Raw genomic sequence first — 16,440 nt, forward strand, 5'->3', positions numbered from 1 at the left:
GTCACATTGGCATCGTTGAAGTGATCAAACAGAGGTATTGTAAGGCAAATGCATGTACAATACATACCTGCTAAATTGATAGAGACATCTTGATGTAAAAGAAAGGTTTTTTGTCCCAAGAACATTCAAACAGATAGCTAGTTCTTGGGCAAAATGTCTCTTATTGACCTCTGAGCCTACTCTTATCCACATGATGGAGATTCAAATGTCACCAGATCTGTATGCTTTTAAGCGCGATTAGTCGTGAAGTTTGCACTTTGATTGCCTTTTTCTCCTCCTTTTTCTTGCTCATACCTCTCTCTCTCTCTCTCTCTCTTTCCTCAACAGCAGGTGGATGATGAGTTTGCAACGAAAAGACGACTCCAGATATGACTTTGAGATGCCTAAATTCTGGGATTTCACAAATTCAATACCCCAGGAAAGGCCAGATGAAAGTTGGTTTAGTAAGTGAGAGAGGTACATGGGTTTGACTCATTTCTTACGAGCTCCTTGTTTTCTATAGGCCCAGCAAACGTCTCAGGCCCATCCTTCCCTTGGCTGCACAAAAAGAAAAGAAGAGCGCTTCGAGTCAAACATCCCCTGAATAAACCAGCCGAATCACACAACCAGCATGCCAAAGCGCCAGTGCCTAAAAAGCCTACATCCAATGTATTTGATAGGTTATCTACTCACAGCACGATATCAGCATCGAAAAAGATGCATCCACATATTTCTGTTGAAAAGGGAAGGCCAACACCAAAAATGCATGCTCCACCTCAAACAGAACATCCTTCACAGTCAGCAGAGGCAATAGCAACACAGGAAGATGAACAATATCAATTGGATCAAGATACAAACATAGAACCTGTTGCTGACAGAATCGCTCGCATCGAGAAGGAATTGACATCGAATAAGGATGCAGCATTCAAGAGAAGCAATAGCAATGAGGAATCATCACAGCCATCCAAGATTCAGAAAATTATCAATGCACAATTCTCATCATTATCATCATCGCTCTCATTCAAACGAGCGATACCAACATCTCGTCCATCAACTGCCACCAATACTAATATAACCATGAAAACAACGACAGCACATCCAACTCAAGTTGAACCTCCAGCTAACGTTACGGCCTCGCAACTTGCTCCTCTACAACGTCCTCCTACAACAAATCGCAGATCTCTGTACAATGAACTACAAATGCAAAAGACAGCTCCATTGCAACAAAACGAAAAGGTACGCTCCTCTACACCAATGCCTTCATCTGAAGTGTCATCTTCATCTTTACCTCGACCACAAGCTTCACGTCCATCAATAACAAACCGAAGATCTTTTTATCATGAACTACAATTCCAAAACAATGGTCTATCGCAACACATGGAAAGGAAGCCCTCATCTTCACCAATCTCTCCATCTCGACCTGCCCCTTTACCTTTACCTCAATCACAAGCTCCACGTCCACCTTCGCTGATACTTCAGTCTTCACAATCACCTCAATCTCCACACTCACCTCAATCACGAATGCAATCTCAACCTCAACCTCAAATGTCATTTCAACCATCTCCGCCTTCGCCACGGCCGCAACCACAAAACAATGTACCTTTCAAAGAGGCAGAAGCGACTCAAACCAATGATGGCACATCCACATCTGACTTTTTTGAGGACTTGCTGAGAGCCAGGAGAAAGAAGGCCAATGTTCATGCACCACTGCATAGCAAAAGAAATACAGATAAGTTCTTTGATTCTCTATTGAAGTCTAGCCAAGAAAAGCACAAGAGCTATCATTTTTTAACTCCCAACGCCCTGGAAGAGCAAGAGCATAGAGGCGCGCCATCTCAAGCATCCTCCATTGATATGAAACAACCCAAGCAGCGGATAGACCACAAAAGTGCATCTCTACCGCCTCATACAGTCACTACAACTAGTCAGCATAAGGAACATGGACCTGAATTAGTACCGCCTCCTCGTCTCACTCAGATATATGCGCCATCCAACAAACAGAAATACTTATTGCAGGAAGACAGATACTTTATTGATGAAAGAATCGCAAAAGCTAGAAAGGCTCTAAGAGAGTCTAAAGAACGAACGAGAAAATGGCTTGAGGCGTTATCTCCCAATCGACCATTGAAGCAGTGAATAAACATCAAGAGCGGGTAGTTGCTGTATTTTATGTGATTTTCATTTTTATTTCGTCAAACAACCCTTTCAGTTTCATCAAAATTAGTACTAAAACTCGTGCTTGGTAGTAGTATTCATGCAAATATCTAAAGGAATCCTTTTTTAACCATGCGCCAAGAGACGAATTCATAATACACTCTTTCAAGCTATCGCAACTCTCCTATGGCAATACTCTTCTTTAATAAAATTTTCAATGAGTCACCTGTAGTTGTCGCAAGTTTCTTTACATTGTGTAATAATCAAACAAGCAGCTGCTCTTGAGGAGGTTTATTTCACTGATATTTTATCAAACATGCTCATCGTTCAAGGTCTCAGCGGTTTCAGTTGAGCTTCTACTGGCGCTATGTCAAGGGCATTAAAGCGCTCTTCTATGGCTGTCTTTTAGTGGTTACAGTAGTTTCTGTATTGCATAGCCTGCCCACATAATACATTTGAAGGACGCCCCTCACATCAAACTGCGTAATGGTCTAGATGCCAGGTCAAGCAGCTACATTTTATCTTACTACCATTGAATAAAGAAAAATTCAAATAGTATCTAATTCATACCGTTTATTACAAACACGAAATCATACTAAATGACAGACGAGCAGTAGATCAACTAGCTATAACCTCTTGGTGCTTCAATTTCTAAGCCAATCAAATTGCTTGAAAACTCCGCTGAACTAAAAAAAAATTTGCGAGGGTTTCCCTCTGTTTTGATGTGAGGCAAAATTTTAAACACCGCTATATATAGCAATATAACGGTAGCTATCATCAAATTTCCCCCAGGTGCTAGAGCATGCCTTACTTACACCACCTAGCTTAAAATTCAGGCATTGAGACCCTCAATCATCACTAAAGTAAGTAGCGATAACCAAGTGGAGGCAGCCTATCCACCTCCTAGCCTCGGATAAAGTCTTGTTGAGCTTCAGCGATAGGCACATCCACCACAACGTAATAAAGAGGTATGCTTCAAAAGAAGAAGCATAAAAAAAAATAATAATAATAAAAAGAAAACATATTACTCTAAGAGTATAGTAGTATGTAGGCAAAAAAAAAAAAAGAAAAAGAAATGCTCACACGAAGCAAGTCAAAGAAAAGCATATCACAAATACAACATCAAAGATGTTCAAAGGAGCTCGTTGTTGTTGCAACAAAAATGCATACATGAGCAACGTGCATGGTAATAATAGTCGGATGTAAAGCAACACAAACACGCACAACTGCAAAAGCAACAGTTGTATTATAAGGTTGCAATACAACGTAATGACTAATGTTGTTTCAAGTGAAGCCACAGAGGAAACAAAACCAGCAAAAGAAAAAGAAAGTGCAACAAAGAAAACATCATGAATGCATTATCATGAGAAAGGAAGCAATAATACAAACGTTCAAAGAAGTTTTATATTATTGAGACCGGAAGAAAAAAAGTTACTTACCACTTACCATAGCCACAGATAGACCAAAGAATATGAAATTACCAGAGATAAACCAGAAGACAATCATGCACCAAAGACAGTAGACCAGGAAAGGCCATATTAGCAGCAGCAGCAACAACACCAGCACCACCATAGAAAAGCCAAAGAACGAACGCCACCAGCAAAGGCCAGACAAAGACCAAAGAAGCAACCACCAGACATGATGAAACAAAGAAGCAGACAGCAGAGATGGCAGAGAAGTAATGGCTGCAGCACCCACGTCGAACAGGCAAAAAATTTATTGAAACATAATAAAAAACTAATTCCATTAATGTTAATTCTACGCCTTCCAGTGCTCGTCATCGAATGGTACCTAACATATTCCACTTTAAAGAAGCAGTATCATGTTCTTTCAACAGTACAAGATAGAGTTATCGGAAGCTAGAGTGTTATTATCAATCAAAGGGTTTCCAAAACCACCATGGTTTGATGCTAAACGTGTTTTGCAAAAAAGGGAAAAAAAAGGGGGGGATGGAAAAATGAGAGGACGCCCTATTCGACGTCACGGCCAGTAAATTTGATTTCAGTCTCCTGCCATGGTAGGCGTAGTTGCGGTAATTTAATTTGAATTTATGTAGTAATGGGTATTTTCGTGTTCAAACTTGACCTGATTAGACATCTTTTGAACGTTTTTGCCAAATTTGACTATAAAAACTGTCGTTGTTACACCCAACTTTCTAATACACCTTTAGAGGACTAAAGAAGCCGCATCGAATGATGCTAACTACATACAGCTTTTAGACTGAAAATTTCGAGTAATTCTCAAAAATATGAAAACAGGTTTTCTGTGAATATGTCAAGATTTAGCATACAGAAGTCTCAGATAAAGGGTTTCCAATGTTGCATTCCATCTTTACGATCAATTTGATCTAATATGTGTCATGGGAAAAGTCTTCATTTTTGGGGTAAAAAACGCGATTGTTTGATTTTCAAGAATTTTCCTTTACTAGTACTCATGAAAACATGAGAATTTTCATGGACTTGCATTGATCTAAAAAAATATGAAATAAAGCATCAGTAAGTAAAGCGTATCAAAGGAGAGCCATTTGACCCTATTCTAAGCGTCTACAACGCTTTGTAGCATGAGTTATTCGTGTTTCAAAATGGCTAGATTTGGACATAATAATCTGGCCAAAAAATAAGGCGTACCAGGTTTTGTTGCTAAAGTAAATCAATTATTACAGCTGTGTTTAATGAACCAGATGTTCTGCATTGTACAGAACTTAGTTGCTAAATGATAGATGCTTTTCTTCTAATTCTAAGGCTCAAAACTTTCTTTTTGAAATGCGCGATTACAGTAATAATATAGGTAAATAAAAAAACAGAATCGTGTAAAACTAACATATGCTATAATAGAATATTGGTATTGGAGCAACTCCTAAGTGGGAACATTATATTGGAAATGCTTACTTCTTGAGTTAATCGACATTGGAGATGCTATTTCTAAGCGGGGGAGTATGCATACCTTAAATTGCAAATCTTATTATTATCGAATAAAGCAAGTTACAGCTGTCTAGTCTTGACAACAAGATTCTTCAACATGTCAGGTATCTAATGATAATTTGAAACCAGCAAGTTAATATGGTCCTTCTCGTACGCTCCGATTTTTAAAATGTCTGGTCAAATGCATGCTTGTGTGGTGCACATGCGGAAGGCCAACGGAGCTTCAATTTCTAATGCTCTAAATGATGATCTATGGGATTCCGAAATCTATCGACCTTATAATTACGCGTTTCTTGATAGTAACCACCCCTTCAAACTTATGTAAAACTTGTAGAAAATTCAAAGGCAAATACAATGGTATCCATATCAAGTCTCTGGTATACATCGTTCACCTGATAATTGGTATGATTGTTTTTGCAATTTTTTGACTGTTTTCTAAAGATTAATCACTATCTGTCATCAAAATGTTTTGTTATGCATTACTAAACATTGTAGATCAAAAAATTTTCTATCGAACGAGCTATTGCTTGAAGCTCTGGCACAACTCTTTCATGAAATATTGACAATCTTGTCATGACCAAAAAATCTGGTGACGATTTTTTGCTTGCTATCACAGGCAGATTTTGAACAAAAATTCATAATTTTGCATGATACTCTTTTTTGGACATATCTCGACAAATACTCGCCGGATTCGCACAAGACAAAAACAATTCGATAGTTCTACATTAAATCCATCATAATATGAGGGTTTTAAGTACCAGATGTGCATTCCCTTTATAAATTCGCTCTAAATCTTATATTAGCTACAAGCAGGGAAATTTTTATAGCGTTTGGAACCTACCTATAAAGACTATACCGTCGTATAGAGAATTGAAAATAAAGCAGAAGCTAATAAGTTTTAGGCTCGGGTTCACTTGGTGAAATCCAGCGGCACGGCTCTTTAGACACTATTCACCCTTTTTGTTTTTCTCATTAATCTTCGACATCGTTCTCAGCAAACCTACATCAAGCATGTTCTAATTAGACAAATGATCCTCTACAGCTTTTATTACACATAATAAAGATCACATTCATAAAGTTGTTAAGCACAAAGAATAAAAGGATTATTATTTGTAGCTTATAAAAAATGCTCGATATTATAAAAACAAGAAAAGACTTATTTGAATAAGATCAGACACAAAAACTAAAGATTTATTGATGAAGACAAGAGTTATTCTATTTATACTAAGTTATGAATGCCAAAGCAGCAATTTATCTTGTACAACGCCTATCACATCTGGTAAACCTCAGTATTTAGATAGCTGAGATGCACTTCACTTATCATAGCTTGTCCATGTTGTTGCACAACACAGACATATCTACCCATCAAGAATACCTTAATCTTTATAGACAATTGTAGCCCTTCTGGCACAACAAAAGGGACCTAAAGAGTTTTACTACTAGTAGCATTTATTATTCATTAAGGTTTACCATTTTCTACAATTACCGAATTCTCAACAACCGTGCTATCTATGCAAATTTGCGGGGACAATTGTCTTTGGGGGGCAAACAACTGATACAAGAACATGCTAATCTCAAACTCTAGCATCAATATGTCAAAACTCGATGTTGGATGGCCTCAAAAACTCAAAATCGAAATCATATTTGTAAGGGCGCTCATTATCATAGGTAGTAATAGCCAAGGACCAATACCGCTAGCTGGTATACAACCAATTTTTCTGCAAAGAAGTTGTGAAATCGAATAACTTTGTGCAGTCCTATACGTTTCTAGCTAAAGAAAAGATACACTCTGTAAAGCATAAAACGTTGCACTATAGCTTATAACAATTTCATGGTGGAGGGATGGCCAAAAAAAACTGTTGTAACAGCAGCGTAAACGACGCTGTGCCGAAGCAGTGCCTACAGTTTAATATAACATTTCCACAAGATAAACTCAAGAGTCATCCCTCACATGAAACTGTGTAATGGACGCTGAATCCAATAATTGCACCTTACTTTACTTTTCTGATCAAGGGACTTGAATCGTTACGTTTTATTAAGAGCAGAAAAGCACAATAAATTACCGTGCTTTAGCAAGCTGTAGCATTTGAACAGTCGTTCGGCTCAATTGAGATTGTTCAGCGTTTTTATCTTCCCTTGACGTTGTATCGTTATGTGTCAATTCCTCGGATGGAATTCGTTCTGCTATAAGCAAAGCTAACCTCCTCTTTGCAAGCACATTTAGGCAACCATTATTTTTCTGAATACAGGCAAAGTATTAGCTATGGCTACTGTTTAATTCAAACGAAATCAAGTATTTCATTGCACTCCAAAAACGCATTGTCTTCATTTGTTTTCGTCTTGTTTCAATCCGCCTTAATCAACTACTTGATGCAATGCTTAATGGTTGCAAATTTAGGTCGCTTTGTGCATACTGTATTTTGCATACTTTTGAGTAGTAAAAAGGTATTACCAGTCTTTTGTGTACCTATACATGAATTGCTCTTATTAAATCAATTGTGGGACATCGTAAAAGAGAAACGTTCACAGTGATGGAGGAGTTTTCAGTGAGAGTGGTAGGTGAGGATTCGCATTATTTGGTTGATCTGAATATAGTTGGGCATGTCAATGCAAGTTCTAGAGGAAGGCACCTTAAAAATGACCGGTTTTCATTTCCCAAGCTTAAACGCCACTCAAAATTTCCTTCAAATTCATGAATCACCTTTCAATTTTGTTTTTTGAATCCACTCCACACATACATACAAAAGCATGGTCAAGAAAGTAGTTGACTCTCGTGTGCACACACTTATCAAGAACTGTGTCCAAACCAAGCACAGATCCTTTTTTGTTGTTGTCGGTGACAAGGGAAAAGATCAGGTAATGCAACTGTAGGATGAGAAAGATAGTGAGGAACATGCCAAAACTGATTTGACATCACACAATATAGATTGTCAATCTTCACTGGCTTTTGTCTCAAGCTCAAGTTACTTCTCGTCCATCTGTTTTATGGTGTTATAAGAAAGAACTTGGTTTCACTAGGTAAGTCTCAATGGACATTGCTCATGAGATGGATTTTTTTAATGTATTTATACAACATCAGTCATCGCAAGAAGCGTGAAAACAAGATCAAGAACGACATCAAGCGTGGTATCAGAGATGTCAACAAGGAAGATCCTTTCGAGCTCTTCATCACTGTCACCAACATTCGCTATGCCTACTACAAGGAAACTCAAAACATCCTTGGTAATACTTATGGCATGTGTGTTCTTCAGGATTTCGAGGCTATCACACCCAACACTTTAGCTCGTACGATTGAAACTGTGGAAGGTGGAGGTATGGTTGTTCTCTTATTGAAGAGTATGAACTCTCTTAAGCAACTCTATACCATGACTATGGTAAGCTCATGTCTGAAGTTTACTAGTGTGTGTGTGTGTATAGAGATATTGACAGAGATCACAGGACGTCCACTCGAGATACAGAACTGAAGCTCATAGCGACATCATTGCTCGATTCAACGAACGCTTTATCTTATCACTTGGATCTTGCGAAACCTGTCTTGTTGTCGATGATGAATTGAACGTTTTGCCCATCAGTGCTGGTAAAAATGTCAAACCTTTAGCCATCAAGCAATCCGACGAGAAATCAGCTGAAGAGATTGAACTTGCCGAGTTGAAGGAATCATTAGTCGATACAGAACCAGTTGGGTCTCTTGTCAAGTGCACACGTACCATTGATCAAGCCAAGGCTGTGTTGACCTTTATTGAAGCTATTTCCGAAAAGTCGTTGCGTAGTACTGTCACTCTCACAGCCTCTCGTGGTCGTGGTAAGTCTGCTGCATTGGGTATCGCCATGGCCTCTGCCGTTGCCTATGGTTACTCCAACATCTTTGTCACTTCGCCCAGCCCCGAGAATTTAAAGACCTTGTTTGAATTTGTATTCAAGACATTTGATGCACTTGGCTATGAGGAACATTTGGATTACGATATTGTCCAATCCACCAACCCTGAATTCAACAAGGCAATTGTGCGTGTCAACATCTTCAAGCAACATCGTCAAACTATTCAGTACATTCAACCTCAAGATGCTCATGTGCTTGGCCAAGCTGAATTGTTGGTCATTGATGAAGCTGCTGCTATTCCTTTGCCTTTGGTGCGCAAGCTGTTGGGTCCTTATTTGGTCTTTATGGCTTCTACTATTAACGGTTATGAAGGCACTGGTCGCTCTCTGTCTCTCAAATTGATTCAACAGCTGCGTGAACAATCGCGTGGATTTGTGGGTAAGAAGGAGGATGATGCTGAAGGCATTGTGGTGGGTCGTGATCTTCAAGCCAAGAAGGTGGAGGGTGCTGATGCTTCTTTGGGTGGTCGCACACTGAAGGAGGTCAAACTGGAAGAGCCCATTCGTTATGCCCCTAACGATCCTGTTGAAAAGTGGTTGAACAAGATGCTTTGCTTGGATGCCACTGTCGTTTCCAAGAATATCCAAGGCTGCCCTCATCCCTCCGAGTGTGAGCTGTACTATGTCAACCGTGATACGCTCTTTTCTTACCACCCTGTGTCTGAGACCTTTTTGCAACGTATGATGTCTCTCTACGTTGCTAGTCATTACAAGAACTCGCCAAACGATCTTCAATTGATGAGTGATGCCCCTGCACACCATTTGTTTGTCTTGCTGCCTCCTGTCGGTGCCAACACGACTAGTTTACCTGATCCTTTGGTCGTAGTGCAAGTGTGTCTTGAAGGTGAGATCTCTCGTCAAAGTGTCATCAACTCGCTCTCTCGTGGCCAACGTCCCTCTGGTGATATGATCCCCTGGCTCATCTCTCAACAATACCAAGACGATGATTTCGCTAGTCTTTCTGGTGCCCGTATTGTCCGTATTGCCACACATCCCGACTATGCCAAGATGGGTTATGGTTCCAGAGCACTCGAACTCTTGAACGATTTCTACCAAGGCAAGGCCAATGATTTGAACGAAAGCAATAGCCCTGATGATGATTCTCTTCCTCGTGTTGAAGACTATGAATTTGACAATGTGGACATCAAGACAGATCAAGTCAAGGTGCGTGATCCTCGCAAGATGCCTCCTTTGCTCACCAAACTGAGTGAAAAGCGTGCTCAACGTCTTGATTACCTCGGTGTCTCCTATGGTCTCACTCCCTCTCTTCACAAGTTTTGGAAGCGTGCTGGCTTCGTGCCCCTTTACATGCGTCAAACAGCCAACGACCTCACTGGCGAGCATACCTGTGTTATGATCAAGGCCTTGACTGACACTGAAGATTCGCGTGTGGCCAACTCTGCATGGCTCGATGCCTTTGCCCGTGATTTCTCCAAGCGTTTCCTCAACCTCTTGTCTTACAACTTCCGTGAATTCACAGCCGTCAATGCGCTCAGTATCATTGATGCAGCCAAGCAAGGTCAAGATAGCCAAACGGAAGGCGGCCGTGATCTCAACAAGAACTCGCTCGGTCTTTTCTTTACGCCTTACGATTTGAAGCGTCTAGATTCTTACTCCAACAACATGCTGGATTACCATGTCATTATTGATATGATCCCTACGATCGCCGAACTCTATTTTAGAGGAGAAATGCCTGCTGACATCAAGCTTTCTGGTGTGCAAAGCGCTATTTTGCTCGGTATTGGTCTTCAACGTAAATCCATTGATCAGCTTCAAAGCGAGCTGTCTTTGGCCAGCAACCAAGTGCTTGCCCTGTTTGTTAAGATTATCAGAAAAATGTCACAGTACTTTGCCAAGGTGGAAGCCAAGGCTTACGAAGAGACAGTGCCTGCTCTCAAGGCTAGCAATAAGAAGGCAGATGGTAACAAGCGTGATGCTGCAGATGATGAAGCATGGAAACCATTGAAAGAAGAGCTCGAGGCTGATTTAGAGAAAGCCGGAGACGAAGTGATGGACGAACTCAAATCCAAGCAGAGAGAATTGATTGATTCCCTTGATTTAACAAAATACGCTATTGGCGGTAAAGACGAGGATTGGGCCTCTGCTGAAGACCGTGTCAAGGCCATTGCTTCTGGAAAGAAGGGTGCGTTGAGCTCTGTTGTCAGCGTCAAGAACGAAAACTCATCCAAAAAGAGAAAGGCAGAGAGCGCAAAGCAAATGTCTGAAAAGGAGAGAAACCGCAATACTGGCAAGGTCAAGTTGTCCAAGAAGGCAAAACGCTCATAGATTCGCAACATCATTCAAATTATACTATCTTCTGTTCATTTCTCTTTTTTTTTTCTGTAATAAAGTTTCACATCGTATTTTTCTTGTCATAGTTTAAATGGGGGACACAGACCCCCTTTCCCTCATCATGTGCGCTTTGGGCCTGTTTGCATATAAAATTCCCATCAAACAGTGGTGTGCCTGAATGTTTGTTCTTTTTCAATGTTTACTGTATCTTTTTCTGACAGCCAAAAGCAGACGCTGGTGGCTCTTGTGGATACCTTTGTCGCATCACTGGATGCAGATGAAGAGGCCAAACTGATTGAAACCACTCTGCGTGTACCGGGGTCAGCCGCCTGCTTTACCAAAGACCAACTCGCGCAATTCGCAAAGACATCTGGTTCCAGCATCAACGTAGTTGACAAGATTGAAAAGAAACTGCCCTTGATCTTGACACCAAAACAGCTCAATGATCTGTTACTCGTCATTAATTTATTGGATTATCAACCTGCATCCATATTGATGACAGGACATTGGAAACCTTTTAAAGACATACCGAGGCGAGACAGGGAGCTGGTAGTGACAAAGTGGAGAAAGTCTTCGTTTGCTACGTTTCGGCAGATTTACAATTCATTGATGGGATTGAGTCTAACAGAGGCTTATTTTAGCCATGACACTGCCTTGTATCAGGGCCTGCATTATGACGGCATTCAAGGTGGGCACAGGCACTTTGAGCAGCAACAGGACTATCAGCCCATTCAGCATGACCGACTTACGATGATGACAGATGAGGAGGTGGCAGCATTAAGCTCAGAGATGTTTGATGTGATTATTGTAGGCAGTGGAGCTGGAGGAGGTGTTGTAGCAGCACAACTCGCTGAGGCTGGATTCTCTGTGTTGGTTGTGGAGAAGGGCAAATACTACCACCAGGAGGACATGGTGCCTGATGATGACCAATTTGCATTCTCCACCATGTATGAGGATGGAGGTATCGCTCCTAATGCAGCAGGAACAGTCAATGTTCTTTCTGGATCTACCTTTGGAGGTGGAACAGCCATCAACTATTTAGCGTGCTTGGAGGTGGGTTTTCAGCATGAATAATACCAATTCGACCCAAAGTAATCTGTTTGTGTAGCCATCAGATGATGTGAGAAGAGAGTGGGCAGAGAAGTCAGGGCTGTCTTATTTTAGTTCACCTCAGGTACGTTGAATTGTTTGATTTGCTACAGTTACAAGGGCTCATGACTCTTGTTGTAGTTTCAAGACGACTTAAACAAGGCAGCGGGCCGTATTGGAGTCAGCACAGACAATATTGTACACAGCGGCCCTAACCAAAAGCTCATCGACGGTTGCAGGTAATGTATACTCAAAGCAAAGCTTTCATTTAAACTGACATACTGCCTACACGATGAATTAGGAAACTCGGTCATGCAGTAAAAACTGTGCCCCAAAACACATCTGGACGATCCCATCATTGTGGGAAGTGTTATACAGGATGCGCGGCAGGCATCAAGAATAGTACAACAAATACTTGGCTGAAGGATGCCGCCAGTCATGGCGCTCGTTTTCTGGATTGTACGCGTGTGAATGGCATCTTGATCAGGAAAGGAAAGGCAGTTGGTGTTTCATGCAACGTGCACCACTCGCAACAGATACACAAGCTGTTTGCAAAGCGTGTCGTGGTAGCAGGAGGCGCGCTTCACACGCCAAGTTTACTGAAACGAAGTGGCCTTTTGAACCCCAACATTGGCCAGCATCTTCGTCTTCATTTAGCCTCTATTTGTGTGGGTATCTATAGCCAGGCTACCAACCCAACACAAGGTGCTTTGCTGACCTCTGTTTGTGATGCTTTTGAGAACTGGGAAGGAACGCACCACGGCTTTAAGATTGAGTGCTTTACTCAGGGCCTGGGCATGTTCTCTGGCATGATACCATGGCTAGGTGCTGCTAAACACAAGGAAACCATGCTGAGATACAGAAATGCAGTCATTACGTTCGCCATGATGCGAGACAAAGATTCCAAGTGCAGTGTGCAGTACGATCCTTACGGTAAGGTAGATATTAGCTGTGATCTTTCAAAGCACGATATAGCCAATTTAGTGCAAGGCATAGTGGAGATGGCTAAAATCCATGTTGCTGCTGGTGCTCGTCAAATTCACGTTTCACAGCATTCTGTTGATTCATTCGAGTTCAATGCACATGAGAAATCCTCTGTCCATCATCCACGGTTTTTGGAATGGATTAAGTCTCTTCAAGGCCAAGGGGCTCCGGTGCCATCTTCCGGTCATCAAATGGCATCGTGGTAAGTTGTTGTCGTTTTCTCATGGCTAGTATCCATGTATACTCACCCAAGCTACGCTATAGCCGTATGGGAGCCTCGCCCAAGACATCGGCTACGAAATACACTGGAGAAACGTGGGATGTAGGGCATCTGTATGTAGCTGATTCATCGCTATTTCCTACTGCACTGGGAGTGAATCCCATGCTGACCATTGAAGCCATTGCTCTGCACGTATCTCGCAACATTATCCATTCTCTTTCCAGCACCAGAAAGATTGCTGCCAAAATCTAATAAAAGCCACATGAGAATAATTCTCTTCTGACGGGCACAGAGGCAATGCAAGTTTCTCACATCATTGCTCATTACAAAATGCTAAATTGACTCGAATTACTTGATCACGTTTTTTAAACTATATGGTGTTTTTTGTTATTTTCTTTGTGTAGACTTGTGCAACACCCGAGTATATATTTCATGCATCTTAAACTCTCTCACTCTTTCTTTTTCACTCTTTAGAACATCATGGTACAAACAAAGTATCCGCCTATGGAACTGAGTTCGTCTCAGGCTAACATGCTGGGAGCTATATTTGATACGGTTCTTGCTCAGCTTACACCAGAGGAAGAGCAAGCAATCAAACAAAAGATGCAGGGTAAAGAAGGCATCTACCATGTCTCGATGGATCAAGTCGCTGCCATATCTCGACTATCAGCAACCTCGCTACAAATCCCGTCTGTTGTGGTCGACTTCTTTTCCAGCAATGTAGCGCCTGATAAGAGAGCAGATTTGGTTCGCGTGTTGGATATCTTGGCTACTCGTCCTGGCTCCCTTCTATTGACAGGCTACTGGAAGCCAATGCCTGAACTCAGCAGACAACAACGCGAAGACATCATGCTGAAATGGAAGAATTCATCCCTGCCATCGTTGCGAAACCTGTTCAAAGTCCTGTCGAATCTATGCTTGTACAATGCCTACAGTCGCACACATTCACCTCTAATTGACAGCATCGGCCATAACGCTGCGAATGGAGATGCCTTTTTCGAGAATCACCCAGACTACGATCCTGTTGAACATGAACGTATACCTATGATGCAGACAGAAGAAGCGACTCGAGGCAAACTGGAGTTTGATGTGGTGGTCGTTGGCAGTGGAGCTGGTGGTGGTGTGGCAGCTGCTGAATTGGCCAAAGCGGGTTACTCTGTATTGGTCATTGAAAAGGGAAAGTACTATCATCAGAGCGAGATGGCACATGAAGAAGAGACGTGTTATACAAACATGTATGATGGAGGCACTTCAACGACATCTACCAGTGGCTCAATTCAATGTTTGTCGGGTGCGACTCTGGGTGGTGGAACTGCATTAAACTACTTGGTGTCCCTGAAGGTACTGTTAAATGATGTGTCAAATTCATGCCAATCTGATCCCATGTATATGAATAGCCACAACATTTTGTGCGTGAAGAGTGGGCCAAGCAGGGCCTTTCTTATTTTGCCTCACCACAAGTAGGTGTCCTCAGTATGGAAGATGAAGCTTCATTATACCAACGCATCAATTTTAGTTTAGCAGAGATTTAGACAAAGTGTTTGGTAGAATTGGTGCCAGCCAAGAGAACATGTTGGAGACAAAAACCAACAGCAAATTTGAAAAAGGATGCCAGTAAGTAATCTAGGTGCTTCTCTTTGCAATAGCTGCTAACCCAAACTGTTTAGCGAGCTGGGCTATCACATTGAAAAGGTTTTTGTCAATACAGGAGGCAGAGCACATCACTGCAGCCGTTGTATGATGGGCTGCAAATCCGGTATCAAGAACAGCACAGCCAATACATGGTTATTGGACGCCTTGCACCATGGAGCTCGTTTCCTGGATAGAACATTTGTTACACGGGTTGTAACCAACAATCGCGGAACCAAGGCAATTGGTGTGGAATGTCAGATCCATGATGCACAGCAGCCTGTGTTCATCAAAGCCAAGAAGGTGATTGTTGCTTGTGGTGCTTTACGTACACCTGGACTACTGAAATCCAGTGGTTTGTCCAACAGCAACATTGGCAAACATTTGAGGCTGCAGCCGATCATGTTTGGCTTTGGCTTTTTTGATGAGGCCATGCGTCAAATGGACGGCCCTCTTATTTCCCGCGTGTGCAATGCTTCAGATGACTGTCATGGGGACCACTATGGTGCAAAGATTGAAGAAGGACTGATGCTGCCTGGAGGTCTGGCAAGCAAGATTCCGTGGTATGGTGCAGCCAAGCACAAGGAGCTCATGTTGAGACACAAGTCAGTGGCATCTTTTGTCAATGTGGTGCGGGACAAGGACTCTGTTGGTGTGGTCACCTTTGATCCATCCAGCCCTAATCCAGTGTACGAATATGCGCTCTCCAAGCACGATGCTAAATCTTTGACCGTCTGCATCCAACGTAACATGAGAATCTTAGCTGCTGCTGGAGCCCGTGAATTATACACTAGTCAGGCTAATGTAGAGGGATTTGCATTCAATGACGATGAAGAGAGTAGTGCAGATAATCCAAGATTCAATCAATGGTTGGACAGAGTGAGCAAAGCAGGTATTAGCGCTGTATCTACACCACTCGTATCAGTCCATCAACTGGGATCATGGTAAGTCTAAGATATAAAAAGACATAGACTGACGTTTATTTACTCATAACATGAACACTTTGTATTAGTCGTATGGGTACATCACCTAAATTATCGGTTGTTCAACCCACAGGTGAAACCTGGGAATGCAAGCATATTTACATTGCAGATGGCTCTGTCTTCCCCACAGCCGTTGGCGTCAATCCAATGGTCACTATTGAAGCGATTGCACTGCACGTATCTCGAAATGTCATTTCAACATTGGCATCATCGGCTCGCCTATAAAATCATATACATGACTTTGCGAAATGTATATATAAAAAAAACCTCCTTTTATTTACTTTGTTTGCTTTGATTGCAGGTTTGTAAACCC

At 41.7% G+C, this 16,440-nt stretch overlaps 4 protein-coding genes across 4 annotated transcripts; all 4 read left to right on the forward strand.

Moving 5' to 3' along the window:
- Positions 1–337: 337 nt before the first annotated feature.
- Positions 338–2,115, forward strand: ATC70_007265 (tRNA-I(6)A37 thiotransferase enzyme MiaB; the record flags this gene model as incomplete). Its single annotated transcript, XM_064826528.1, has 2 exons — positions 338–443; positions 503–2,115. The coding sequence occupies 2 exons, from the start codon at positions 338–340 to the stop codon at positions 2,113–2,115; spliced, it is 1,719 nt and encodes a 572-aa protein (XP_064678388.1).
- A 5,687-nt stretch (positions 2,116–7,802) lies between these two features.
- Positions 7,803–11,216, forward strand: ATC70_007266 (uncharacterized protein; the record flags this gene model as incomplete). The annotated part of the gene is made up of 4 exons (XM_064826529.1): positions 7,803–7,910; positions 7,981–8,072; positions 8,134–8,428; positions 8,493–11,216. 4 exons carry the CDS (start codon positions 7,803–7,805, stop codon positions 11,214–11,216), a joined length of 3,219 nt encoding a protein of 1,072 aa, XP_064678389.1.
- Positions 11,217–11,417: 201 nt separating this feature from the next.
- ATC70_007267 (uncharacterized protein) lies at positions 11,418–13,767 on the forward strand (the record flags this gene model as incomplete). The annotated part of the gene is made up of 5 exons (XM_064826530.1): positions 11,418–12,275; positions 12,331–12,396; positions 12,453–12,550; positions 12,613–13,497; positions 13,560–13,767. The coding sequence occupies 5 exons, from the start codon at positions 11,418–11,420 to the stop codon at positions 13,765–13,767; spliced, it is 2,115 nt and encodes a 704-aa protein (XP_064678390.1).
- Positions 13,768–13,995: 228 nt separating this feature from the next.
- Positions 13,996–16,352, forward strand: GYP7_1 (GTPase activating protein; the record flags this gene model as incomplete). Its single annotated transcript, XM_064826531.1, has 5 exons — positions 13,996–14,856; positions 14,913–14,975; positions 15,032–15,129; positions 15,183–16,088; positions 16,157–16,352. 5 exons carry the CDS (start codon positions 13,996–13,998, stop codon positions 16,350–16,352), a joined length of 2,124 nt encoding a protein of 707 aa, XP_064678391.1.
- Between the last annotated feature and the right edge of the window lie 88 nt (positions 16,353–16,440).

Source organism: Mucor velutinosus (assembly GCF_035048745.1).
Source record: "Mucor velutinosus strain NIH1002 chromosome Unknown tig00001551, whole genome shotgun sequence".
NCBI classification, from domain to species: Eukaryota; Fungi; Mucoromycota; class Mucoromycetes; order Mucorales; family Mucoraceae; genus Mucor; species Mucor velutinosus.